Source organism: Microcaecilia unicolor, chromosome 1, assembly GCF_901765095.1.
Source record: "Microcaecilia unicolor chromosome 1, aMicUni1.1, whole genome shotgun sequence".
NCBI lineage: Eukaryota > Metazoa > Chordata > Amphibia > Gymnophiona > Siphonopidae > Microcaecilia > Microcaecilia unicolor.
The window spans coordinates 278,071,860-278,098,896 of record NC_044031.1 but is presented as its reverse complement, the minus strand read 5'-3'; the positions used below and the strand labels follow the sequence as shown (position 1 = coordinate 278,098,896).

General features: G+C 50.3%; 1 protein-coding gene across 4 annotated transcripts in view; it reads right to left on the bottom strand.

Annotated features, from left to right (window-relative positions):
* RBFOX2 (RNA binding fox-1 homolog 2) overlaps positions 1 to 27,037 on the bottom strand; it is a 769,335-nt gene that overhangs the window by 694,458 nt on the left and 47,840 nt on the right. For 3 of the 4 annotated variants that reach the window (XM_030206954.1, XM_030206969.1, XM_030206978.1), the window contains exon 3: positions 23,502 to 23,546. The exons of the other annotated variant lie outside the window; for it this stretch is intronic. In XM_030206954.1, the coding sequence (XP_030062814.1) occupies positions 23,502 to 23,546 (45 nt within the window). The remainder of the gene's footprint in view (positions 1 to 23,501; positions 23,547 to 27,037) is intronic. 4 annotated transcript variants of the gene reach the window in all.

Sequence of the window (27,037 nt, the reverse complement as noted above, 5' to 3'; positions counted from 1 at the left end):
CCTCACCATCTACTGGAGAAAGAAAATACTGGAGAATGCCAGCCTACTAGCCTCTTGTACCGGTATCTCTACCTTCATCTGCTGGTCAGGAAGAGGTACAACTCATTGATTTGGACTGGTTTATTAAGACAATTAGAAATGATACAATATTTTCCAGTCACAGTTGTGCGCAGTAGTGTCACTACCCCCATTCTAACTTTAAAAATTGCAGGTACTGTTAAGCTCAAAGCAAAAAAGAGGCTTTAAATCCTCACAGATGCTACTGCAGAAGAACAAGTTAACTCTTTTTGCCTCCTCAGACCTAGCATTCAAGTTCCTGTGTTCTGCTTGCCCTAGTCTTCTACGCTGTGTTCTGCTTGCCCTAGTCTTCTACGCTGTGTTCTGCTTGCCCTAGTCTTCTACGCTGCATCAGAACACAATAGCTAGTAGCCTCACTAACATTGATTTTAACATGCTGTGTACTAGTGTCTAACTTAAGTTTTTGCACAGGGTTAGTTTCTACACAAAACTCCCTTTTCTACTGTGCTATCCTTTTGCATTAGCCCCTTAATGTAATAACTCACTGGCTCACTACTCAGACTGAAAAATCAATCTACCAAGCCTGGACATTTGGTTTTCTATCTCTGCACTAATATTTATTTATTTTAGAACATTTATATCCCACAGATTCCCACCATGGCGTGAGGTTGTGTTCAATATCACCAACTATCGCTGATTTCTCTATTTCATTTACAGTCTGACAGTTCTAGACGTAACTACTGATAGTAAATTAACCTTTAAATTGAACTTTTCATAACTGACAAGAAAATCCTTTTGTGCTTTATATAATATCTTCACTCTTAGGCTATTTATTGATCAGAAAGCTCTTCTTACTCTTGTCCATGCTTCAATCATCAATTATTTAGATTACAATATTGTTTTGTTTGATGCTCTTCTAGTATCCTCTCTCAAGTGCTTACAATTCATTCAGAATACTGGCATCAAATTAGTTTATAATGTAAAACAATGGGATCATTTCACTCCATTTTTTGTATGAACAGCACTGGCTGCCCACCCTGGTCAGAAAATAAACTCAAAATGCTATTAATGACATCAAAGCCTTTCATACTAGACTGCTGCCATTCTGCTGGGGTTCTCTTCTGATTCCATACAGTCAAACCATACTCTCTACACTCCTCTCAAGATATTAATCTTATCTGTTCCTTCCATTTTACATATTAGGCTGGAAGTTGGAACCATAAGAGTCAGCTATATGGGAGCTATGGGCGCTTGAGCACTCCCAAAATATTAACCAAACTCATTGACTTTGTCCAGAGAGATGTAATTTCCATTGGGTTTAGCACCCCTAATAATTTCAAAAAATTGACTCCTATAGCTGAAGCAAACACATTGCTTACCATTTTGGTGCACTGCTCCTGTTCTACAGAATTCTTTGCTTTTAAGAACAAAGTTACCAAAAATTCTCCTTTGATCTCTGCTGATAGGTAGGATGGTCTTTTCTGATGCTGCAAATTGATTTTCCTTATCTGATTATTTTTCTATGCTTATGCCTCTGACCTAATCCAGTTGCATGCATATCCATGTAAAGCGAATGCTACATACCTGTAGAAGGTATTCTCCGAGGACAGCAGGCTGATTGTTCTCACTGATGGGTGACGTCCACGGCAGCCCCTCCAATCGGAATCTTCACTAGCAAAGTCCTTTGCTAGCCCTCGCGCACCCGCGCGCACCGCGCATGCGCGGCCGTCTTCCCGCCCGAAACCGGCTCGAGCCGGCCAGTCTCATAAGTAGCAAAAGAGATACAAGGGAAGACACAACTCCAAAGGGGAGGCGGGCGGGTTTGTGAGAACAATCAGCCTGCTGTCCTCGGAGAATACCTTCTACAGGTATGTAGCATTCGCTTTCTCCGAGGACAAGCAGGCTGCTTGTTCTCACTGATGGGGTATCCCTAGCCCCCAGGCTCACTCAAAACAACAACCATGGTCAATTGGGCCTCGCAACGGCGAGGACATAACTGAGATTGACCTAAAAAATTTACCAACTAACTGAGACTGCAGCCTGGAACAGAACAAACAGGGCCCTCGGGGGGTGGAGTTGGATCCTAAAGCCCAAACAGGTTCTGAAGAACTGACTGCCCGAACCGACTGTCGCGTCGGGTATCCTGCTGCAGGCAGTAATGAGATGTGAATGTGTGGACCGAAGACCACGTCGCAGCTTTGCAAATTTCTTCAATGGAGGCTGACTTCAAGTGGGCTACCGACGCAGCCATGGCTCTAACATTATGAGCCGTGACATGACCCTCAAGATCCAGCCCCGCCTGGGCGTAAGTGAAGGAAATGCAATCTGCTAGCCAATTGGATATGGTGCGTTTCCCCACAGCCACTCCCCTCCTATTGGGATCAAAAGAAACAAACAATTGGGCGGACTGTCTGTTGGGCTGTGTCCGCTCCAGATAGAAGGCCAATGCTCTCTTGCAGTCCAATGTGTGCAGCTGACGTTCAGCAGGGCAAAAATGAGGACGGGGAAAGAATGTTGGCAAGACAATTGACTGGTTCAGATGGAACTCCGACACGACCTTTGGCAAGAACTTAGGGTGAGTGCGGAGGACTACTCTGTTATGATGAAATTTGGTGTAAGGGGCCTGGGCTACCAGGGCCTGAAGCTCACTGACTCTACGAGCTGAAGTAACTGCCACCAAGAAAATGACCTTCCAGGTCAAGTACTTCAGATGGCAGGAGTTCAGTGGCTCAAAAGGAGGTTTCATCAGCTGGGTGAGAACGACATTGAGATCCCATGACACTGTAGGAGGCTTGACAGGGGGCTTTGACAAAATCAACCTCTCATGAAGCGAACAACTAAAGGCTGTCCCGAGATCGGCTTACCTTCCACATGGTAATGGTATGCACTGATTGCACTAAGGTGAACCCTTACAGAGTTGGTCTTGAGACCAGACTCAGACAAGTGCAGAAGGTATTCAAGCAGGGTCTGTGTAGGACAAGAGCGAGGATCTAGGGCCTTGCTGTCACACCAGACGGCAAACCTCCTCCATAGAAAGAAATAACTCCTCTTAGTGGAATCTTTCCTGAAAGCAAGCAAGATACGGGAGACACCCTCTGACAGACCCAAAGAGGCAAAGTCTACGCTCTCAACATCCAGGCCGTGAGAGCCAGGGACCGGAGGCTGGGATGCAGAAAGAGCCCCTTCGTCCTGCGTGATGAGGGTCGGAAAACACTCCAATCTCCACGGTTCTTCGGAGGATAACTCCAGAAGAAGAGGGAACCAGATCTGACGCGGCCAAAAAGGAGCAATCAGAATCATGGTGCCTCGGTCTTGCTTGAGTTTCAACAAAGTCTTCCCCACCAGAGGAATGGGAGGATAAGCATACAGCAGGCCCTCCCCCCAATCCAGGAGGAAGGCATCCGATGCCAGTCTGCCGTGGGCCTGAAGCCTGGAACAGAACTGAGGGACTTTGTGGTTTGCTCGAGATGCGAAGAGATCCACCAAGGGGGTGCTCCACGCTTGGAAGATCTGGCGCACCACTCGGGAGTTGAGCGACCACTCATGAGGTTGCATAATCCTGCTCAGTCTGTCGGCCAGACTGTTGTTTACGCCTGCCAGATATGTGGCTTGGAGCACCATGCCGTGACGGCGAGCCCAGAGCCACATGCTGACGGCTTCCTGACACAGGGGGCGAGATCCGGTGCCCCCCTGCTTGTTGACGTAGTACATGGCAACCTGGTTGTCTGTCTGAATTTGGATAATTTGGTGGGACAGCCGATCTCTGAAAGCCTTCAGAGCGTTCCAGATCGCTTGCAACTCCAGAAGATTGATCTGTAGATCGCGTTCCTGGAGGGACCAGCTTCCTTGGGTGTGAAGCCCATCGACATGAGCTCCCCATCCCAGGAGAGACGCATCCGTGGTCAGCACTTTTTGTGGCTGAGGAATTTGGAAAGGACGTCCCAGAGTCAAATTGGACCAAATCGTCCACCAATACAGGGATTCGAGAAAACTCGTGGACAGGTGGATCACGTCTTCTAGATCCCCAGCAGCCTGAAACCACTGGGAAGCTAGGGTCCATTGGGCAGATCTCATGTGAAGGCGGGCCATGGGAGTCACATGAACTGTGGAGGCCATGTGGCCCAGCAATCTCAACATCTGCCGAGCTGTGATCTGCTGGGACGCTCGCACCCGCGAGACGAGGGACAACAAGTTGTTGGCTCTCGCCTCTGGGAGATAGGCGCGAGCCGTCGAGAATCCAGCAGAGCTCCTATGAATTCGAGTCTCTGTGCCGGGAGAAGATGGGACTTTGGGTAATTTATCACAAACCCCAGTAGCTCCAGGAGGCGAATAGTCATCTGCATGGACTGCAGGGCTCCTGCCTCGGACGTGTTCTTCACCAGCCAATCGTCGAGATATGGGAACACGTGCACCCCCAGCCTGCGAAGTGCTGCTGCTACTACTGCCAAGCACTTTGTGAACACCCTGGGCGCAGAGGCGAGCCCAAAGGGTAGCACACAGTACTGGAAGTGACGTGTGCCCAGCTGAAATCGCAGATACTGTCTGTGAGCTGGCAGTATCGGGATGTGTGTGTAGGCATCCTTCAAGTCCAGAGAGCATAGCCAATCGTTTTCCTGAATCATGGGAAGTAGGGTGCCCAGGGAAAGCATCCTGAACTTTTCTTTGACCAGATATTTGTTCAGGGCCCTTAGGTCTAGGATGGGACGCATCCCCCCTGTTTTCTTTTCCACAAGGAAGTACCTGGAATAGAATCCCAGCCCTTCTTGCCCGGATGGCACGGGCTCGACCGCATTGGCGCTGAGAAGGGCGGAGAGTTCCTCTGCAAGTACCTGCTTGTGCTGGAAGCTGTAAGACTGAGCTCCCGGTGGACAATTTGGAGGTTTCGAGGCCAAATTGAGGGTGTATCCTTGCCGGACTATTTGGAGAACCCACTGATCGAAGGTTATGAGAGGCCACCTTTGGTGAAAAGCTTTCAACCTCCCTCCGACTGGCAGGTCGCCCGGCACTGACACTTGGATGTCGTCTATGCTCTGCTGGAGCCAGTCAAAAGCTCGCCCCTTGCTTTTGCTGGGGAGCCGAGGGGCCTTGCTGAGTCGCACGCTGCTGACGAGAGCGAGCGCGCTGGGGCTTAGCCTGGGCCGCAGGCTGTCGAGAAGGAGGATTGTACCTACGCTTGCCAGAAGAGTAGGGAACAGTCTTCCTTCCCCAAAAAAAATCTTCTACCTGTAGAGGTAGAGGCTGAAGGCTGCCGGCGGGAGAACTTGTCGAATGCGGTGTCCCGCTGGTGGAGCTGCTCTACCACCTGCTCGACTTTCTCTCCAAAAATGTTATCCGCACGGCAAGGCGAGTCCGCAATCCGCTGCTGGATTCTATTCTCCAGGTTGGAGGCACGCAGCCATGAGAGCCTGCGCATCACCACACCTTGAGCAGCGGCCCTGGACGCAACATCAAAGGTGTCATACACCCCTCTGGCCAGGAATTTTCTGCACGCCTTCAGCTGCCTGACCACCTCCTGAAAAGGCTTGGCTTGCTCAGGGGGGAGAGCATCAACCAAGCCCGCCAACTGCCGCACATTGTTCCGCATGTGTATGCTCGTGTAGAGCTGGTAAGACTGAATTTTGGCCACGAGCATAGAAGAATGGTAGGCCTTCCTCCCAAAGGAGTCTAAGGTTCTAGAGTCCTTGCCCGGGGGCGCCGAAGCATGCTCCCTAGAACTCTTAGCCTTCTTTAGGGCCAGATCCACAACTCCAGAATCATGAGGCAACTGAGTGCGCATCAGATCTGGGTCCCCATGGATCCGGTACTGGGACTCGATCTTCTTGGGGATGTGGGGATTAGTTAAGGGTTTTGTCCAGTTCGCAAGCAATGTCTTTTTTAGGACATGGTGCAAGGGAACAGTGGACGCTTCCTTAGGTGGAGAAGGATAGTCCAGGAGCTCAAACATTTCAGCCCTGGGCTCGTCCTCCACAACCACCGGGAAGGGGATGGCCGTAGACATCTCCCGGACAAAGGAAGCGAAAGACAGACTCTCAGGAGGAGAAAGCTGTCTTTCAGGAGAGGGAGTGGGATCGGAAGGAAGACCCTCAGACTCCTCGTCAGAGAAATATCTGGGGTCTTCTTCCTCTTCCCACGAGGCCTCACCCTCGGTGTCAGACACAAGTTCACGGACCTGTGTCTGCAACCGTGCCCGACTCGACTCCGTGGAGCCACGTCCACGATGGGGGCGTCGAGAGGTAGACTCCCTCGCCCGCATCGGCGAAGCTCCCTCCGCCGACGTAGTCGGGGAGCCTTCCTGGGAGGCGACGGCAGCCGGCACCGCACGCGGCACCAACGCCGGAGACCTCACCTCGGGTGATGGACCAGCCGGCGCCACGCTCGACGGTACCGGCGGCGCAAGCACCGCCGGTACCAGAGGGGTAGGGCGCAACAGCTCTCCCAGGATCTCTGGGAGAACGGCCCGGAGGCTCTCGTTCAGAGCAGCTGCGGAGAAAGGCATGGAAGTCGATGCAGGCGTCGACGTCAGAACCTGTTCCGGGCGTGGAGGCTGTTCCGGGCTGTCCAGAGTGGAGCACATCGACACCTCCTGAACAGAGGGTGAGCGGTCCTCTCGGTGCCGATGCCTACTGGGTGCCGACTCTCTCGGCGACCCAGAGCTCTCGGTACCGACACGGGAAGGGGACCGGTGACGATGCTTCTTCGATTTCTTGGAACGAAGCATGTCACCGGAGCTTCCCGGTACCGATGAGGAGGACGTAGAATCCAGCCGTCGCTTCCTCGGGGCAGAGGCCGAAGGAGGTCGGTCTCGGGGGGGCTGTACCGCAGGAGCCCTCAGGGTAGGGGGAGACCCACCCGAAGGCTCACCGCCACCAGCAGGGGAATGGACAGCCCTCACCTGCACTCCCGACGATGCACCACCGTCCAACGACATCAGCAGACGAGGTCCCGGTACCACCGACGTCGATGCAGCTATCCGATGTCTCGGCGCCGATGCAGAGGGCCGATGCCTCGATGCACTCGATGCACTGGCGGCCGAGGATGAAGCTCTGGACGCTGAAGACGTCGATGCACTCGATACCCCCGGTGCCGATGCCGACGAAGAGCCCGAGAACAAAACGTTCCACTGGGCCAATCTCGCTACCTGAGTCCGCTTTTGCAAAAGGGAACACAGACTACAGGCCTGAGGGCGGTGCTCGGCCCCCAGACACTGAAGACACGATGCGTGCCTGTCAGTGAGCGAGATAACCCGGGCGCACTGGGTGCACTTCTTGAAGCCGCTGGAAGGCTTCGATGTCATGGGCGGAAAAATCACGCCGGCGAAATCAAAATCCGAAATGACGAAAATGAGCACCAAAAACTTTGAGGGAGAAAAATCTCGACCGAGGCCGAAAAGAGGCCTACCCCGACGACGAAAGAAAACTTACCGGGGCAAAGTCTGAAAATACGGGAAGGGGAAAATGAAACCCGAGGGGGCTTCCGGAGCACTTCCCAACAATTTTGAAAGATTTTCCGAAGAAAAAACAACACGTCGAAGAGAAAGGACGCGCGAGGTCGACTTTCCGGGGCTCGACACGGCGAAAATACGACCGTACCGAGTGCGGACAAAAGAAGACTGGCCGGCTCGAGCCGGTTTCGGGCGGGAAGACTTTGCTAGTGAAGATTCCGATTGGAGGGGCTGCCGTGGACGTCACCCATCAGTGAGAACAAGCAGCCTGCTTGTCCTCGGAGAATAACCATGTTTTGTTTATAGCACTGGTATTAACCACACCACCTTTTGTAAACTGCCATATTTTCATGAATAGAAGTATACCAAAAAATGCAAATAAATACTGAATTTCAGCACAAATGGAAAGTTGAATCAGCATTCCCTGCTTCCCAGTTCTGAAGTATAGTTTTCAAAACAGCAATAGGAATGTTATAGATAAATTATGTCCTACCTGATGTCTTTTTTTTCGTCAGCTATACTGTTCTGCATGAATGGGGTGTTATTGGGTCCTACCAGCAGGTGGAGGTAGAGAAAACTGAATTCTACCAGTGACATCACTGGTATAAGTGAAGGTGCTTCCTGGAACAATCCAGTAGGCATCTGCCCAAGTAGCACAAGGTCCCCTTATGTTAATGCACCCATGCACAACCAACCACTGCAGCTGCAATGATAATCAAGTGAGAATAACACCACAGAGTGGCAACTTGCTACCCTACGTATACCAGGATATAGCAATATCACAGGAATCTCATACTGCTGCCAATCACAATCAGACTAAACTGTTTGATTTTTTTTTTTTTTTTAAACAACTAAAAAGGAAGCAGAGCACACCCAGAACCCCTGGCTGAGGTCTTTAAGGGCGGGATGCAGAACATGTAGCTGACTAAAGGAAAGAAAATTATCATGTAGAACAATTTCTCCTACCTTAGCATCAGCTTCACTGTTGTGCATGAACAGGATATACCAAAGCAGATTTCTTGGGTGGGAGAAGACAACCCCATCGATTGAATGACCACTCTTCCAAACTCCAAGTGTGGAGCAACGACAAAGTCACCACTCTACAAACCTCCTAGGAAGCATCCGCCCAGGAAGAAAACTAAGCTCTGGCAATTAGCCTTCAGCCCCTGAGGTACTGGATGATTCTTGCAGATGTAGGCAGATTTAATACCTGCCTTGATCCACCTCACAACGGAGGCCTTAGAGACCACCTTGCCCCTCCGAGGATCATGGAAAAGGACAAAGAGGTGATCAGATAAACCAAACTCATTCATCTCCTGCAGGTACCGGAGCACTATCCTCTGGACATCTAGCTTGTGGAGCCTCCAGTCCACAGGAGTCAAACCCTCAGCCACAAAGGAAAGCAAGCAGACCTCCTGATTCACATGAAACTGAGACACCACCTACAGCAGAAAGGATGGGACTGTAAGAAGGGACACTGAGTACTTCATGAAGGAAAGATACAAATCTCAACAAGACAGAGCCTACAGCTCAGACACCCTACAAGCAGAGGTGACAGTAACCAGGAAAACAAAGATACTTACCTTTAGCAGGTATTCTTCATTTTCTCCGAGGACAAGCAGGATGTATCAAAATCACAAGCAGGGAATCCCTACAATCCAGGCTCACCCAAAACAACAAACATTGGTCAATTGGGCCTCGCAACGGCGAGGACATAACGTATATCAACCTGAAACTATATACTAACTAGCTGAGAGTGCAGCCTGGAACAGAACAAAATGGGCCTAGAAGAGTGCAGTTGGATTCTAAACCCCAAACAGATTCTGCAACAGTAACTGCCCCAACCACTTGTTGTGCTGGGTATCCTGCTCAAGGCAGAAGTGAGATGTTAATATGTGGACTGAAGACCACGTTGAAGCCTTGCAAATCTCTTCAATGGAGGTTGACTTCAAGTGGGCTACTGACGCAGCCATGGCTCCGACATTATGAGCCGTGACATGGCCCTCTACAGTCAGCCCAGCATGGGCAAGGAAGCGAATTCTAGGCTCTCAACATCCAGGCTGTGAGAGCCAGAGAATGGAGGTTGGGATGTAGAAGCAACCCTGGGTGCAGGTGCCAAGTCAAAGGGCAGTACACGGTACTGAAAGTGCTCTGTTCCCAGCCGAAAATCGAAGATACCGCCTGTGAGCTGGAAGTATCGAGATGTGTGTGTAAGCATCCTTTAAATCCAGAGAGCACAGCCAATCGTTCTCTTGAATCATGAAAAGAAGGGTGCCCAGGGAAACCATCCTGAACTTTTCTCGGACCAGGAACCTGTTCAGGGCTCTCAGGTTTAGGATGGGATGCATCTCCCATGTCTTTTTCTGTACAAGGAAGTACCTGGAATAAAACCCCTGGTGGAACGGGTTCAAACCCATGGGCCTTTAGAAGGGCGGAGAGTTCCTCTGCAAGTACCTGCTTCTGTTGAGAGTTGAATGAATGAGCCCTTTGTGGACAATTTGGAGGTTTGGATACCAGATTGAGGGTGTATCCTAACCGGACTATTTGAAGAACCCACCAGTCAAAAGTTATGAGAGCCCACCTTTGGTGAAAAAAATGTTAACCTCCCCCCAACCAGTAAGTTGTCCGGCACGGACACTTTTATGGTGGCTATGCTCTGCTGGAGTCTCTCAAAAGCCCGTCCCTTGCTTTTGCTGGGGAGCAGCAGGGGCGCGCTGGGATGTAGCCTGAGCAGTCTGGAGAGCCACCGGAACATACCTACGCCTAAGAACAGGCATAAGAAGTACTCTGGGACCCACCAAAATACCTCCTAAATGAGGAGGTGGTAGCAGAAGGCGCCTGGCAGGAGAGAGAAAACATAGTATCGGTATGCTTCTTAATCTGGTCAACCAGTTCTTTGACCTTCTCTCCAAAAAGATTATCCCCTGGAATGGGGCATTCGCCATTCTCTGCTGAACCGAATGGTCCAGGTCAGAGACACGCAGCCATGAGAGTCTGTGCATCGCTATACGCTGGGCAGAGATTCTGGGATGCCATGTCAAAAGTGTCATAAGTGCCCCTGGCCAAGAACTTGCGACACGCCTTCTGCTGCTTGACCAGCTGGCTAAAAGGCTCAGCGTGCGCCAAATGGAGTGCATCAACTAAGTCAGACAGCTGCCTCACCGAGTTCCGCAAGCAGACGCTCGTGAAGAGCTGGTATGATTGAATACAGGCTATAAGCATCGGCCTGATACATTTTTCTTCCAAAAGAGTCCAAGGTCCTAGCTTCTCTGCCTGGGAGAGCTGAAGCACAGTCCCTAGTACTCTTGGCTCTCTTGAGAATGGCATCCACCACCATGGCGTTGTGGGGTAACAGACTTCGCCAACCCAGGTTCCCCGTGGATCTGATACTGCGTGTCAGTTTTCTTTGGGACCACAGGAGCAGAGGGGACGCTCAGTTCCGCATGAGGACTGCCTTGAGTACCTCATGCAGGGAGGCTGTCACTGCCTCCTTAGGTGGATCAGTATAGTCCAGGACCTCAATCATCTTAGCCCTGGGCTCATCCTCCACTTCTACTGGGAAGGGTATGGCCTCAGTCATTTCCTGCACAAACAAGGTGAAAGAGAGGCTCTCAGGTGGGAATAGCCTTCTCTCAGGTGAAGGTTCCAAAGGAATACCAAAGGACTCATCGGAGGAAAAGTAGCTGGGATCCTCTTCAGACTCCGAGCGCTCCTCCTCGGTGTAGGACAGCACTTCCCTCACGGATGTCCGAGACCATGCCCGCCTAAACTTCGAGGACCCATGGCCCTGAGAATGGCATTGAGTCGTTGGTTCTGGCCTCGACTCTGGCAAAGCTTCCCCCACCGATGTCGAAAGAGAACTGGCCTGGGTGGCAGTAGACACCGGAACCGCAAGCAGCACCAGTGTCGGGGGCCGCACCTCGGATAGGCCAGGCATGGATGCAGTGGAAGGCACGGTAGGCACACAGACACCCTCGATGCACATCGCTGCATAAAAGCCTCCAAAAGCTCTGGGAGCAAGGCCCGGAGACACCCGTACAGAGCAGCCATTGGCTTCAGGGCCGGTGCGGGCTCAGGTTGCTTAACTGCCTGGGGTGTGGGAGCAAGATTTCGGCTGCTGTGAGACAGGCATGCCGGCTCCTCTTGAATGGAGGGAGAGCGCTCCTCCCAACGCTGACGCTTCTCGGGCGCTGGATACCTCAATGTCTCAGATCTCCTGGCACCATGCATCAAAGGAGATTGGTGTTGGTGCTTCTTGGCCTTCGCCTGATGCACCTCACTGAGACTCCTCGGTGCCAATGAGGACAACATGGAATCAGCACAATACCTTGGGGTTGGGTCCGATGGCGGTCGGTCCTGGAGAGCCTACACAACAGGAGGCTTTGAGACCGGTGGAGACCTACTCAACGCCTCACTACTCCCAGTGTCCCTGGGTCTTACAGCAACAGCCATCCCTACTGTGACTCCAGATGTCGATGCATCCGTTGACCTTGATGCCAATGCCGAAGGACTGGTCTGATCTCTAAAAAGTTTCTCTCTGAGCTTCTTGGGAAATTTGCGTCCTTTTCTTCATACGAAGACAAAGAATGTAATTTACCGAGCTATAGTCGAGTCCGAGGCACTGGATACACTAAGACTGTGTATCAGTACCCGAGATGGTCCAGTTGCACCGAGTACAATGCTTGAAGCCACTGGGAGTCTTCGATGACATGGAAGGGAAGACAGCTTCGGTGAAATCAAAAGGCTTGATTGTGCCTATGAAAAAAATAAAAGCACAAAAATAGGTATTACCCCAACTGAGCAAGCCTAAGTACGGCCTATATCGGAAAAATAAACAAAACTTAAACGTGGGCCAAAAAAAACTAACGAAAAATAAGGGACTTTTTTTTTTTGAACAATAAAAGCAGAATAGGTAAAAAATAGCCGAAAGGCAAAGACAAAAAGAAGGTAGGCTGTTTTCTGGGCAGTAGAGGAGCCGCAGAGAACACAGCTGCTCCTCACGTGGAAAAAGATGAACTGAGGAATGCGGTCATGCGACAGGGCAGGAAGGCACTCCGCGCATGTGCAGTGCAGCATGCGCGCCAGAAGGCTCTAGCAAAACCTTTTTTTTTTATTGCTATGCATTATGCCAGTTCCTGGGCAGACACGGATCGTCAACCCACTTGTGAGTATGATACAGTCTGCTTGTCCTCGGAGAATACAGTCTTCAGAGTAAGATCCTTGAAGGAGGCAGAGGCTCAACAAGGGCCTCACTAGCATCCGTAGAACCAAGAGGTCCCACAAAGCGGGGGGTGTAGATGCACCACCCCCTTCAGGAACTGAGCCACCTTTCTATGCAGGGCCAGAGAGGCACCCTTCACTTTCCACCGAAAACTGCAAAAAAGCAGCTACGTGGACCCTCAGAGTTCAAAGCCTGCCCCTGCTCCAGACCTTGCTGCAGAAACTCCAAGATATCAAGAATCTGATCCCTCCAGGGAGACAAGAGCCGATCCCCACACCAGGGTTCCAAAAACGTCCGATCCTGGCATAAGCCAGGACATAAAGGACTTCTTAGAGCACAGTAGAAACTACTGAGGGGGGAGAACCCATGCTTCTCTAAGCGCTTCCTCTCAATGGCCAAAATGTAATCCAAAAGGGATCCAGGTCTTCCATTTCTACTAGCCTTTGCCTAAGTAGACCAATCCCTGGGCAGTGGAAGAAGATCCTTCACCATGAGGCACTGGAGATACGTATACCAGGGCTTGCAAGGCCAGTCCAGAGCCACTAGTAAAATCAGATGAGGATGATGTACAATCCTGTGCTGCAGGCGTCCAATCAGAGGTCAAAGAGAGAAGATGTACAGAGGATCCTTCAACAGCCACAGTTCAACCAAGGCATCTATTCCTTGTGAGGTTGGGTCCCTCCATCAACTGAAAAAATGCTTTACTCTCACACTGTCCAAGGACACCATCAGGACAAACCCCAGAGGGCCCCAGCGATCCAGAATGAGCTGAAAGGCCTGGCGGCCCAGCTCCCATTCTCAGAGTCTCAAGAGTGACTAAGAAAGTCCAATTCCACATTGTCCATACCTCAATATGAACCACTGAGAGTGCCTGCAGATGGTTCTCTACCCACCGACAGACACATGGCCTCCAGAGCTACTGGCTGACTCCTGGTTCTGCCCCGTCTCTTGATGTACAATTGTTTGACAGCACTGCGACTGCTTTCTCCTTGAGCAGCCAAAACTTCCACTGGGCTAGACGAACCTCCCGACTCTACAGACAACTGATGGACCAGGATATCACCTGGTTTGACCAGGTTCCTTGAGCCACCCAACCCAGTGAGCTCCCCAGCTGCAGAGGTAACAAGAACCCACTGAAGGGGACGCATGGGAACCCCTCTCAGCAGGTGAACCCAGCTATCCCACCAAGCCAGACAGATTCACCTTGGGCAGGAGAGGCAAAGAACAATGGAAGTCCTGCAAGGCCAGAGCCCAGAGGGACAACAGGGCCTACTGAATGTGTATGTGAGCTCCCACCCAAAGACCACCTCCAGAGTCACTGGAACCCAGGAGCTGCAAATAGTCCCAGACCAGCAGCACCGGGAGCTCACACAACATGTGCTACTGTGCCTGAAGCTTCTCCTTCCAGTCCTCTGGAAGGAACACAACCCCCCCCCCCCCCCCCCCCCCCCCCCCCCCCCCGGCTGCATCGTACCGTACTCAAGAGACTGAGACAGAACCAGATGGCTCTTGGGCTGATTCACAACCTAGCTTAGAGATTACAGGAGTCTTCCAGTTGAGCATCCATGCTGGGCGGACATGAGTAAAGTCGCTCCGCAATCTCAACTCTCTACCCTCTCAATTTGAGTCACTGCAACAGAACAAAGCTAACAGAGCAACAGCAGTGTGTCAGTGAAAGAACTGTGAGGAGCGATGCTGCAGATTTTGAAAGGCAGCGGCACCCCATCGATTAAGGAGATGTATGCCGGTAAGGCCCCTAAGCAAGGGGCAGTTGGGGGGTAGCAGCCCAGTAGGAAGCATGCCATTAGTGGGGTGTAGTGTGCAACATACACCTCCAAAGACAGCGTTAACAAGTAAAGTTGCTGAGGATGCACTTGCCTTGGTTCTACAAGAGTTGAGAGCGGCTAAACTTGAAATTGCAGACTTGGTTGTTAGTAAGCTGGCGACAAAAATGGCAGAGTCGACGGAGCACATGAACTATCTGGAGGGGAGACTCCACGAGGTAGAAGTAGTGCAGGAGCATGGTGGCGATTTGTTGCACTATCAAATTAAATCAGTGCATTTGAAAACCGAGAAACTGGAGGACTTGGTATCCCGGAAGGCACGGAGGGTGGGCAGCCCATTTCCTTTGTGCAGAAGGTTCTGGGTGCCTGTTTCCCGAATTCACCAACACAACTGAAATTTGAAGTGGAAAGAGCACATAAGAGAGTTGCGTCCCAGGCCTGACCCCAACCTTCCTCCTCGTGCTTTTATAGTTAAACTTTTGAGATATGTAGAAGTGGAGTATGTGTTGAATATGGCTCGCAAGCAGGTGGTGTGTAAATTGAGAACTGAGAACTTAGAATTTTTCCTGATCTTAGTGCTGAAACCATGCATAAACAAAAAGATGTGGAGCTTATTATAAACAAGTGTTGATTGAGTGTGGCCTTCAGGCTGGAGCGTGGTACCCAGCTAGATTGGTTATTTTCCGAAATGGAAGAAGCATGTCTTTGACAACATTAAGGTCATAGAAAGCTTTATAAAATCCTTGGATTACACTCATAAACAAAGTGGTGGTCCCCTTGGGGCCAAAGACCACACTACAGGCACTCCTTCTGGCTTTTCTACAGATAAAAAGTTGCTCTCAGCAGAGTTTGAACATTGTCATGATAATGAAGAATCCACAGAACAAGCCGATAGTTTGTTCTTATTAAAGGAAAGGATCTGGGAAGTAGATTGAGGCTGTTAGGCTGAGATTAACTCCAGGTTCCCAACATCAGCGGACCCTCCTCATTCCCCCCGCAAAGGAGTGCAGGCTCCCGGCTTGTTTTTGAAAGGGAAATAAAGAAAAAAAAAAGCTACACCGGCTCTCGTACTGTCTGCATGTATGAGAGCCAATCCAGTCGGTCATACTTAGCGATGTGGCCGACTGGATTGTGATTGCTCAGTTCCCCCTTACTGCATGTAAATGAGCTGGGTCGCAAAAGCAATGAGCAGCTCATTTGCATACGATTCTCTTTGGGAGTCCATCTGCATTTCCAAATCAATAATTTTTACCAATTTGAAAATACAAATGGATTCTTAACAGGGATCTTAGTGCATCTGGGCCCCAGATGGAAGTGGTTCTGTTTAAGGACAGCCACTGGAAGAGACTACTTTCACATCTGTATGCAGAACTCACTCTCCTGCACCCTTGTTCCAGAGGAACAGCAGAGGAGAAAAGGTACAGGTGAACAGCTCCTTTTTTAGGGGTAGATGAATGAAAGCGGATATACTGCATGGCCATAAATATACAGCTATTACTAAATACAATCAGCTACAATTCCAAATCCTTCATAGAACATATTGGACACCGGCAAGAGAGGAGCACCTTGGGGGACGAGTGCAGGGTCAACGCTGGTGTTTATGTGGGTAGCGGGGCACATTGGAGCACATGTGGTGGGATTGCCCTGTTCAAGTATACTGGCGTTTCATCTGATCCAAAATGCAGGAGTGGACAGGGGAAGACTGGGCGGATAATAAGTTTGCATGTCTGTTAGGCTTACTGCCTCATGTTCTACCAGAGGAGGATATCCCAACAGGAATTGCCAAACTACTAATATTAGCAGCTAAAATGGGTACTGTTCGATGTTGGAAAGGGAGTACTGGACCGTTACTCTCGACGTGGAAATTATCTATTACCGAGATTGGTCTATTTGATAAGATCACTTTGGAATTAAAGGAAACGGGCATCTGTTTGACCAGAAGTGGCATTTAGTGAAGGGATGAAAGGCACAGGGTGCCTACTACACTATTATATTATTAATACTACTTATTATACATACCGGGTTTCCTACCCGTGGGGTTCACATCTATGGGAAAATTAGGTTCTTACCTTGGTAATTTTCTTTCCTTTAGTCATAGCAGATGAAGCCATTACGTATGGGTTGTGTCCATCAACCAGCAGGGGGAGATAGAGAGCACTCAAATTTCACAGTGCCACATGGTCAGCTAGCTCCACTGCCTCTTCAGTATTTGAAGCTTCCAAAGCAGTATAACAAACCGCAATGGGAATAACATGAACTTTCCTCACAGCGAACGATGGCCCCCATAACAAGGGCATGAACTCAAAAGGAGGGAATGAACACATCCTCCTGGAGGGAATAAACTCGTCCTCCTCTTTGTATTTATAGAGGGAATACACACATCATCCTGGAGGGAATGAACTCAACCTCCTACACATGAACTGGAGGGAATGAACTCATCCTCCTATAAGTGAACAAGAATCCTGAAGACTGTTTTCCAACTTTCTCCCAATGAAGGATTAGAACTTCAGGAAACAAGAACAGAACCTGAAACAGATTCACATCATACAGACAATCATACAGGGAGGGCTCATGGCTTCATCTGCTATGACTAAAGGAAAGAAAATTACCAAGGTAAGAACCTAATTTTCCCTTCCTTGTCATCAAGCAGATGAAGCCATTACGTATGGGATGTATCAAAGCAATCCCTATATAGGGTGGGAACAAGTCACACCATGCGCTAGCACTTGTGCTCCAAAACACGCATCCCTCCTAGCAGCCACATCCAGCCTGTATTGTCGGGCAAATGAGAGCTTCGAAGCCCATGTTGCTGCACTGCAAATCTCATGAAGAGAGAGTGCTCCAGTTTCAGCCCAAGAGAAAGAAATCGCTCTTGTAGAATGTGCCTTAAAGGCTACAGGCGGAGGCCGGCCGGCAAGCAGATAAGCTGAAAAGATAGCTTCTTTGAGCCAGCAGGCAATAGTGGCTTTAGACGCTGGAGACCCTCTGCGAGAAACTGATAGTAAAACAAACAAATGATCAGAGGTCCTGAAAGAATTAGGAACTCGCAGATACTGCAACAGAATCCTGCGCACATCCAACAGGTGCAACTGCCCAAAGGATTCTGGAAACTCCTCCTTAACAAAAGAAGGTAGAAAAATAGGCTGGTTTAGGTGAAACGCTGAAACCACCTTAGGCATGAAGGAAGGCACAGTACGAACCATGATCCCGGACTCTGAAAATTGCAGAAATGGGTCTCGACAGGACAGCGCCTGGAGTTCTGACACCCGTCTCGCCGAAGTAATGGCCACAAGAAAAACGGCCTTTAGTGTCAAATCTTTCTCTGAAGCTCGCTGTAGCGGCTCAAAAGGAGAACCCTGCAGAGCCTTCAAAACTAGCCCCAGGTTCCAAGCTGGACAAGGTGCCCGCACGGGAGGATGGAGCCGAAGCACACCTCTAAGAAACCGTGCCACATCTGGATGAGCAGCTAAAGACACGCCTGCAACCTTACCATGAAGGGAGGCCAATGCTGCCACTTACACCCGCAGGGAATTATAGGCCAAGCCTTTTTGTACACCATCCTGCAAAAAGTCCAGAATCGGCGAGACAGGAGCCCGCATGGGTGTGATCGCTTTTGAAACACACCAAGTCTCAAACTGGCGCCAGATCGTGGCATAAGCCACGGAAGTGGAACGCTTGCAGGCCTGCAGGAGAATGGAAATAACATTATTGGAATAGCCTTTGCCTCTCAATTGCGCCCTCTCAATAGCCATGCCGTAAGACCAAAACGGCAGGCGTCCTCCATGGCCACCGGTCCCTGCGACAACAGGTTCAGTACCAGAGGTAAAGGAAGGGGAGCCTCCACTAGCATCTGTCGGAGGTCCGCATACCAAGGACCCCTGGGCCAATCCGGGGCGATGAGAACCACTTCTCCTGGGTAAAGCCGAATCCGCAGGAGCACATGCCCTATCAAGGGCCACAGAAGGAACACATACCAGAGGCCCAGAGGCCAGGGTTGAGCCTAGTAGCGCTCTAGAAATGTTAAGTAGTAGTAGTAGTAGTAGTAGTAGCCAAGGCATCCAACCCGGCTGAGCGAGGATCTCTCTGTCTGCTGAAGAAGCACGGGCCTTTGGCAGTTGAGCTTGTCGCAATAAGATCCATTACGGGCTTGCCCCATTTGGCACATATCTGCAGGAATACTTCATCTGCTAGTTCCCATTCCGCTGGATCGATTTGATGCCTGCTTAGATAATCGGCTTGCACGTTGCTCTGACCTGCAATGTGAGCTGCCGACAGAATCTGTAGATGCAGCTCGGCCCAGTAGCAAATCTGTTCGGCCTGCGCGGCCAGTGCTCTGCACTGAGTGCCACCTTGTCGGTTTATGTAGGCCACTGTTCTCGTGTTGTCCGACATCACTCTGACAGCCAATCCTTCCAGGGTCACTTGAAAGGCCAGAAGCGCCTGAAACACCGCTTTCAACTCTAGGAGATTGATGGACCACTCCCACTCCTCGGGTGTCCAAAGACCCTGGGCATGCTTCCCCTGGCAATGTGCGCCCCGGCCCTTCAGGCTGGCATCTGTCACCACTAGGCACCAATCGGGGAGCGCCAGCGGCATTCCTCGCCGCAGCATGCTGTCTGAGAGCCACCACTGCATGTTGAGTCGGGCCGCAGGGAGCCAAGAGAGTCTGCACTGATAATCCTGAGATACTGGAGACCATCGTTGAAGCAGGGAATACTGCAGAGGTCTCAGGTGCGCTCTCGCCCAGGGCACAAAATCCAAGGTGGCCGTCATTGATCCCAACAGCTGGACAATGCCCCAAGCTTGCGGGCAGGGAATCCTCAGGAGCAGACGGACCTGATTCTGAAGCTTGCACAGCCTTTGCTCGGGTAGGAATACATATCCCGAGTTTGTGTCGAACCGTGCCCCCAAATATTCTAGAGATTGCGAGGGGGGTCAGGTGACTTTTGGCTACATTGACGACCCAGCCCAGAGATTGCAGTACTGAGACCACTCTGGCTGTAGCTTGATGGCTCTCTGTTGCGGAGTCCGCTCTGATAAGCCAGTCGTCTAGGTACGGGTGAACCCGGATACCTTCTCGCCTGAGAAAAGCAGCTACTACCACCATTACCTTAGAAAAGGTGCAGGGAGCTGTGGCGAGGTCAAAAGGCAAGGCCCGAAACTGGAAATGTTTTCCCATCACCGCAAACCGCAGAAACTTCTGGTGCAGGGGCCAAATTGGAATGTGCAAGTAAGCTTCTTTCAGGTCCAGAGACGTGACAAACTCTCCTGCTTGTACCGCCGCACTGACGGAGCGCAGGGTTTCCATGTGAAAATGCCGCACTCTTAGGGACTTGTTTAATTCTTTTAAGTCCAGAATAGGGCAAAAAGACCCATCTTTTCGCAGCACCACAAAGTAAATGGAGTAGCGGCCGCAGCCGAAATCGGCGGAGGCACTGGGGGAAACAGCCCCAATGTGAATCAAGCCTTGTAAGGTCTCCTCTACCGCCGCCCGTTTGGCGGCAGAACCGCATCGGGACTCCACAAACACGTCTCTTATCGGGGCATCGAATTCTATTCGGTATCCTTCTCTGATCAGGTCCAAGACCCACTGATCTGAGGTAATCTTGGCCCACTCCTCGAGAAAGAGGGAAAGACGTCCTCCTATAACAGGAAACGAGGAAGGGGCCGGCGCACCCTCATTGAGGGTCGCCTGTGAACTCCAGGTCTTGAGCCTGCTGCTACGGAACGTTTGTCCGAGCGAAAGGAGTTCCTCTGCTGAAAACCGGCCACGAGATGTGGACCCAGCAGAATGCCCCGGGCGGTACCATCTAGCTTCACGGAAGCGAGGTCTATAAGAGGAGTGAACCGCCTGACCCTTGGAGGGAGGCCGCGGCCTATCCTCGGGTAAGCGCTGGGGTTTAGCATCTCCCAGGCCTTTCACAATTTTCTCCAATTCCTCACCCAACAGGAGAAGGCCTTGAAAGGGCAACTTCACCAACCTTTGCTTAGAGGCCATGTCCGCCGCCCAATGCCGTAGCCACAGAAGACGGCGAGCCGCCACTGCTACAGCCATCTGTTTAGCCGAAGCTCTGACAATATCAGAAAGGGCGTCAGCCAAAAAGGACAAGGCCGACTCCTTTCGCGGAGCCACTTCAGACAAGGGCTCCGCTCCATCACCATGCTGTTCCACTGCCTGTTGCAACCATGCCAGGCAGGCTCCAGCAGCATAACAACTGCATGCAGACGTCCGCATAGTAAGACCAGCAATTTCAAATGACTGTTTAAGTGCTGATTCCAGTCTACGGTCTTGCATGTCCTTCAGGGCAACACCTCCTTCAACCGGGAGGGTAGTTCTCTTTGTCACAGCTGTGACTAGGGCATCCACCTTAGGCACTGCAAAGCGAGCCAAATGCTCCTCACTCAAGGGAATAATTGCCCCATAGCCCTGGAAACTTTCAAAGGTCCTTCGGGGTCAGTCCATTGAGCTTAAATAAGCTCTTGGATGGAGTCAAGCAAAGGAAAGGCTCGAGCAGGCTTTTTGGTACTAGCCATCCTCGGATTTCCAGAGGAGGCCACGCCACTCCCAGGATCTTCAAAAGAGAGGACCTGTAAGACAATCTGAAATAAGGGCTGGCAGCTCATCACGGTGGAAAATCCTCACCGCGGACGGATCATCTGGATCCAGTGGCCCTTCTGCACCTTCCTCTGTTTCCTCTGGCCACGAGGGCCTGCCGGACCCCTCAGAGTCACCACATCCCGACCACGGGGGGGGGGGGGGGGGGGGGGGGGAAGGGGGGTGGCGCCACTCTCTGAAGGGGAATTTACCTTTCTGCGCTTCTCTTGCGGCCAGCTATCAGGGAAAAACGCCTCAGAGGGCAATCCCAGGCCTGCATCCACCAGAGGGGCAGTAAGGGGGGCCGTAGAAAACCCCTGTGGCTGAGCTCTTTTAAGCATATATGCATTATGAAGCAATAATACAAAGTCAGGGGAGAAAAACTCGCCCTGGGCACCCGGTTCCAGTCTGGGGCTAGTAGCTCTTTGACCAGCCTCAATTCGAGGGTCCCCTCCGGTCTCCAGACCCTCCACCTCAGCGGGGGTTGCGCCATGTGGTGCTTTCAAAATGTCGCCCGCTGCCAGCTCCACCGAGCGGGAAGAATTATCTCTCGCCATGCTCGGGCCGGTTCTTACGCCTGAACAGCACGTTTTAGAGAGCCCCGCTGCTGATCTGCGCTTGCCACACTTGGAACAGCGCTTAACACTCTCTGCAGCCATCGCCAAAAAACAGCGGAAAATTCAAAATGGCGGCTTTGTGCCAAAAACGTCCCAATCACGGGCCCTCCCCGGAGGAGTCAGAAAACACTCTTACTTCACTGGACCGAGTATACAAGCTCCGGTCACGCTGTAGAAACTGAAGAAAACCTCTTGCTTTTTTTTTTTTTTTTTTTTTTTTTTTAACACTGTGAGGAAAGTAGAGAAAACAGCAAAAGAGGTAATCAAATCAACTCCGGAGGTACAGAACATTGGGAAAGGCGAACCAATGTGCCTGCATCCACCAAGTATAGAGTGGGAAAGAGCAGGGAAAAGTGAAACTAATGTGCTCACATCCACTGGGGGGATGGGTAAGGCAGGGAAAGGGCTAACCTATGTGCCTTTAAAGTGAAGCTGCTATAGCCTCTAACCCCGGCTAACAACTGGCAAGCCAGGAGCCACCCCCAGGCAGATTTTTTAAGGAGCTTGATCAAGCTGCAACCACCCTGCTTGGGGAGATAGAGAATACTGAAGAAGCAGTGGAGCTAGCTGACCATGTGGCACTGTGAAATTTGAGTGCTCTCTCTCTCCCCCTGCTGGTTGATGGACACAACCCATACGTAATGGCTTCATCTGCTTGATGACAAGGAACTGTGGTTTGTTTCACATTTGGGGAATGGGGGGGAGGGGTATAGTCCATACGGTGCAGGGCTTCTATGGTGGAGTAAGGAGTATGGTGAAGTAAGGAATCCTATTAAACTGGTTGTTAATTGTTCTCTCATGGCCATTTTGCTTTCACCCAAAGGGGAATGTTCGGGCTGGTTCCATGGGGATGTGATACTGGCTTGATCTATGTCAATTGTATTTGATGTAAGGTGGGAGTTCCCTAAGAAGAAAAGTTGGGTGCTTGAGGGTCATAACTGTATTCATGTACTAATTCAGGGGTATTTACTTGCTCATTTTGTAATTTGTGTGTTCATCAGTTCTGTATGGACTATATGCTCTGCTCTATTTAATAATAAAAAAAAACAATGTTTCAAAAAAACATAAATAAAACAATTACAGGAGGGAAATTATAGCTCAGAGGTGACCAAACTGACTTTTGCAGCCAAGTTGGCCCGAATCAAACAGGTGTCCAGGAAGGGATGAACCTGAATACCTTGGCATCAGAGGTGTGTAGTCACTACAACCATCAACCCTGGAAAATGTACGGGGCACCTTAGCTAGGCGAAAAGGCGAGGCCTGAAACTGAAAGTGCTGACTCAACACACAGAAGTGCAGATATCTCTTGTGATGAGATGCGATGGGACTCTGGAGGTAGGTTTCCTTGAGGACCAGGGAAGTCAAAAATTCCCCAGCCGTATCAATGAAATGACCAAGCAGGTTTCCATTCGAAAATATAGGACCCACAGACAAGCATCCACCCTCTTGAGGTCTAGGATGGGACAAAAAGCACTGCCCTTCTTTAAGACCACTTCGGTGGAAAAAAGTGGCATATCACAATTTCTTTTCTTCAATCACTAAAACAAATGGAACACAAAAAATGCCCAACACTGGCCATGTTTTGCCCGTGCAAGGTCTGAGTCAGGGGCAAAAAAAAAAAAACAGCTAACAGCAAAATTTTAAAATATGTTAGTTCATATAGTAAAAATGAAGATAAAATATATGGAATGTTATGATTAAAATCAAAACCAAAACATGTACATAAATATGTAACACAGAGAATCAAATAATTACCAACATGTAAAGGAACAAAATCCAAAATATAAAGTACATACATAAATATAGAGGTGAAAGAGACACTTACCCAAACGGTGTTGTAAAATAAAATCTCACCAGCCTGCTTCTTAAGCTAGAAAAATAAGAATAAAAAGTGCCAATTACAAGCTGCCTACAGGCTCACAAAACTAGCAAAGCAAAAAGAAAAGACCAGCAGAACTTACTAATGTTATGCACAAGATGGCAGCTTAATACAGAAAATCAGCTCAGCACAAAACTAGCAGCATGACTGAATATCATTCTCATAGCTGCAGTTATATGCGGATGCTTTGAAAAGGGGTCAAATGTCACTAACCAAATAAATGATTAATAAAAACTGCACTTCATCAATTTAGGGATTATGCCAGTCGATCCAGGCATCTTTCATCTATAATCCTGCAACTTACTCAGAACATCAAAACCTCCTTCTATAAACATCTACAACTTGCCTCCCAGCAGAAACCATCTACGATACTCAAACATATCTGGGAAGCAGAGGTTCAAATTACAGTCTCAGAGGGAGAATGGGACTTGCTATGGACTAGCTTAGTTCGGTGCTCTGCTTTGGCAGCTCTGAACCAATCCTTATTTTTTGTATGTCGCACAACGCTCTTGACCACAGCAAAATTAAAAACTATGAAACTGACTGAGACAAACTGTTGATGGTCGTGCTCTACATCAGTGGGCATCTTGGACCATATGTTCTTTTTTTTTTTTTTGTACTCCAATTCACCTAGTCTGACAAAACGTCTGGTCAAAACAGTGTTATTTTTGGTTTTCAGACTACCCTATCACCATATCCTTTTTGCATTTTCTTCCAATCAATCCTTTATACTGGAGAAAAATAGATTTCTATAGAACATTAAGCGAAAGCTACATACCTGTAGAAGGTATTCTCCGAGGACAGCAGACTGATTGTTCTCACTGATGGGTGACGTCCACGGCAGCCCCTCCGATCGGAGATCTTCACTAGCAACAGCGTTTGCTAGCCCTCGCATGCGCACGCACCGTGCGCATGCGCGACCGTCTTCCCGCCCGAACGCGCTCGTGTTCGTCAGTCTAGTAGATAGCAAAGACATAGACAAGGGAAGACACAACTCCAAAGGGGAGGCGGGCGGGTTGGTGAGATCAGCCTGCTGTCCTCAGGTATGGGAGGATAAGCATACAGGAGGCCTTCCCCCAAATCCAGGAGAAAGGCATCCAACACTAGCCTGCCGTGGGCCTGAAGTCTGGAACAGAACTGAGGGACCTTGTGGTTGGCTCGGGTAGCAAAGAGATCCACCAAGGGGGTGCCCCACGCTTGGAAGATCTCGTGTACCACCTTGGAATTGAGCGACCACTCGTGAGGTTGCATGATCCTGCTCAACCTGTTGGCCAGACTGTTGTTTACGCCTGCCAGATATGTGGCCTGAACACACATGCCGTATCGGCGAGCCCAAAGCCACATTCTGACGGCCTCCTGCCACAGAGGGCGAGATCCAGTGCCCCACTGCTTGTTGATGTAATACATGGCAACCTGGTTGTCTGTCTGAATTTGAATAATTTGATGGGACAGCCGATCCCTGAAAGCCCTTAGAGCGTTCCAGACCGCTCGTAACTCCAGGAGATTGATCTGTAGACCTTGTTCCTGGAGGGACCAACTCCCTTGGGTGTGAAGCCCATCGACATGAGCTCCCCATCCCAGGAGAGACGCATCCGTCGTCAGCACTTTTTGCGGCTGAGGAATTTGGAAGGGACGTCCCAGAGTCAAATTGGAGCGAATTGTCCACAACTGCAGGGATTGAAGAAAACTGGTGGGCAGCTAAACTACATCCTCTAGACCTCCAACAGCTTGGTACCACTGGGAAGCTAGGGTCCATTGAGCTGATCTCATGTGAAGACAGGCCATGGGAGTCACATGAACTGTGGAGGCCATGTGGCCAAGCAATCTCAACATCTGCCGATCTGTGATCTGCTGAGACGCCCGCACCCAGGAAACGAGGGACAGAAGATTGTCGGCCCTCGTTTCCGGAAGGTAGGCACCAGCTGTCTGAGAATCCAGCAGAGCTCCTATGAATTCGAGTTTCTGAACTGGAAGAAGGTGGGACTTTGGATAATTTCACACACCTAGTAGCTCCAGGAGTCGAATAGTCATCTGCATGGACTGTAGAGCTCCTGCCTCGGCGGTGTTCTTCACCAACCAATCATCGAGGTAAGGGAACACGTGCACTCCCAGTCTGCGTAGAGACGCCGCTACAACAGGCAGGCATTTTGTGAACACCCTGGGCGCAGAGGCGAGACCAAAGGGTAGCACACAATACAGAAAGTGCCGTGTTCCCAGACGGAATCGAAGATACTGTCTGTGAGCTGGCAGTATCAGGATATGAGTGTAAGCATCCTTTAAGTTCAGAGAGCATAACCAATCGTTTTCTTGAATCATGGGGAGAAGGGTGCCCAGGGAAAGCATCCTGAACTTTTCTCGGACCAGATATTTGTTCAGGGCCCTTAGATCTAGAATGGAACGCATCCCCCCTGTTTTCTTTTCCACAAGGAAATACCTGGAATAGAATCCCAGCCCTTCTTGCCCCGGTGGCACGGGCTCGACCGCATTGGTGCTGAGAAGGGCGGAGAGTTCCTCTGCAAGTACCTGCTTGTGCTGGAAGCTGAAGGACTGAGCTCCTGGTGGCAATTTGGTGGCTTTGTGACCAAACTGAGGGAGTATCCTAGCTGGACTATTTGAAGAACACACTGGTCGGAGGTTATGAGAGGCCACCTTTGGTGAAAAAATTTTAACCTTCCCCCGACCAGTAGATCGTCCAGCACAGACACTTTGATTGCGGCTATGCTCTGCTGGAGCCAGTCAAAAGCCCATCCCTTGCTTTTGCTGGGGAACTACAGGGGCCTGTGGAGGCGCACAATGTTGACGAGAACGAGCGCGCTGGGGTTTGGCCTGGGCAGCAGGCTGGCGAGGAGGAGGAGGACTGTACCTACGCTTATTAGAAGAATAGGTAACAGTCCGCCTTCTCCCATAAAAACGTCTACCAGTTGAGGTAGATGCTGAAGGCGACCGGCGGGAGAATTTGTCGAAAGGGGTGTCCCGCTGGTGGAGCTGTTCTACCACCTGTTTGACCTTTTCTCCAAAAATATTATCCTCTCCGGCAAGGAGAGTCTGCTATCCGCTGTTGGAGCCTATTCTCCAGGTCTGAGGCGCGCAGCCATGAGAGTCTGCGCATCACCACACCTTGAGCAGCGGCCCTGGACGCGACATCAAAAGTATCGTAAACACCCCTGGCCAGGAATTTACGACACACCTTCAGCTGCCTGACCACCTGCTGAAAGGCTTGGCTTGCTCAGAGGGGAGCTTGTCCACCAAGTCCACCAACTGCCGCACATTATTCCGCATATGAATGCTTGTGTAGAGCTGGTAGGACTGGATTTTGGAAATGAGCATTGCAGAATGGTAGGCCTTTCTCCCAAAACAATCCAAGGTTCTAGAGTCTTTGCCCGGGGGCGCTGAAGCATACTCTCTAGAACTCTTGACCTTCTTAAGGGCCAGATCCACCACACCAGAGTCATGAGGCAACTGAGTCCGCATCAACTCCGGGT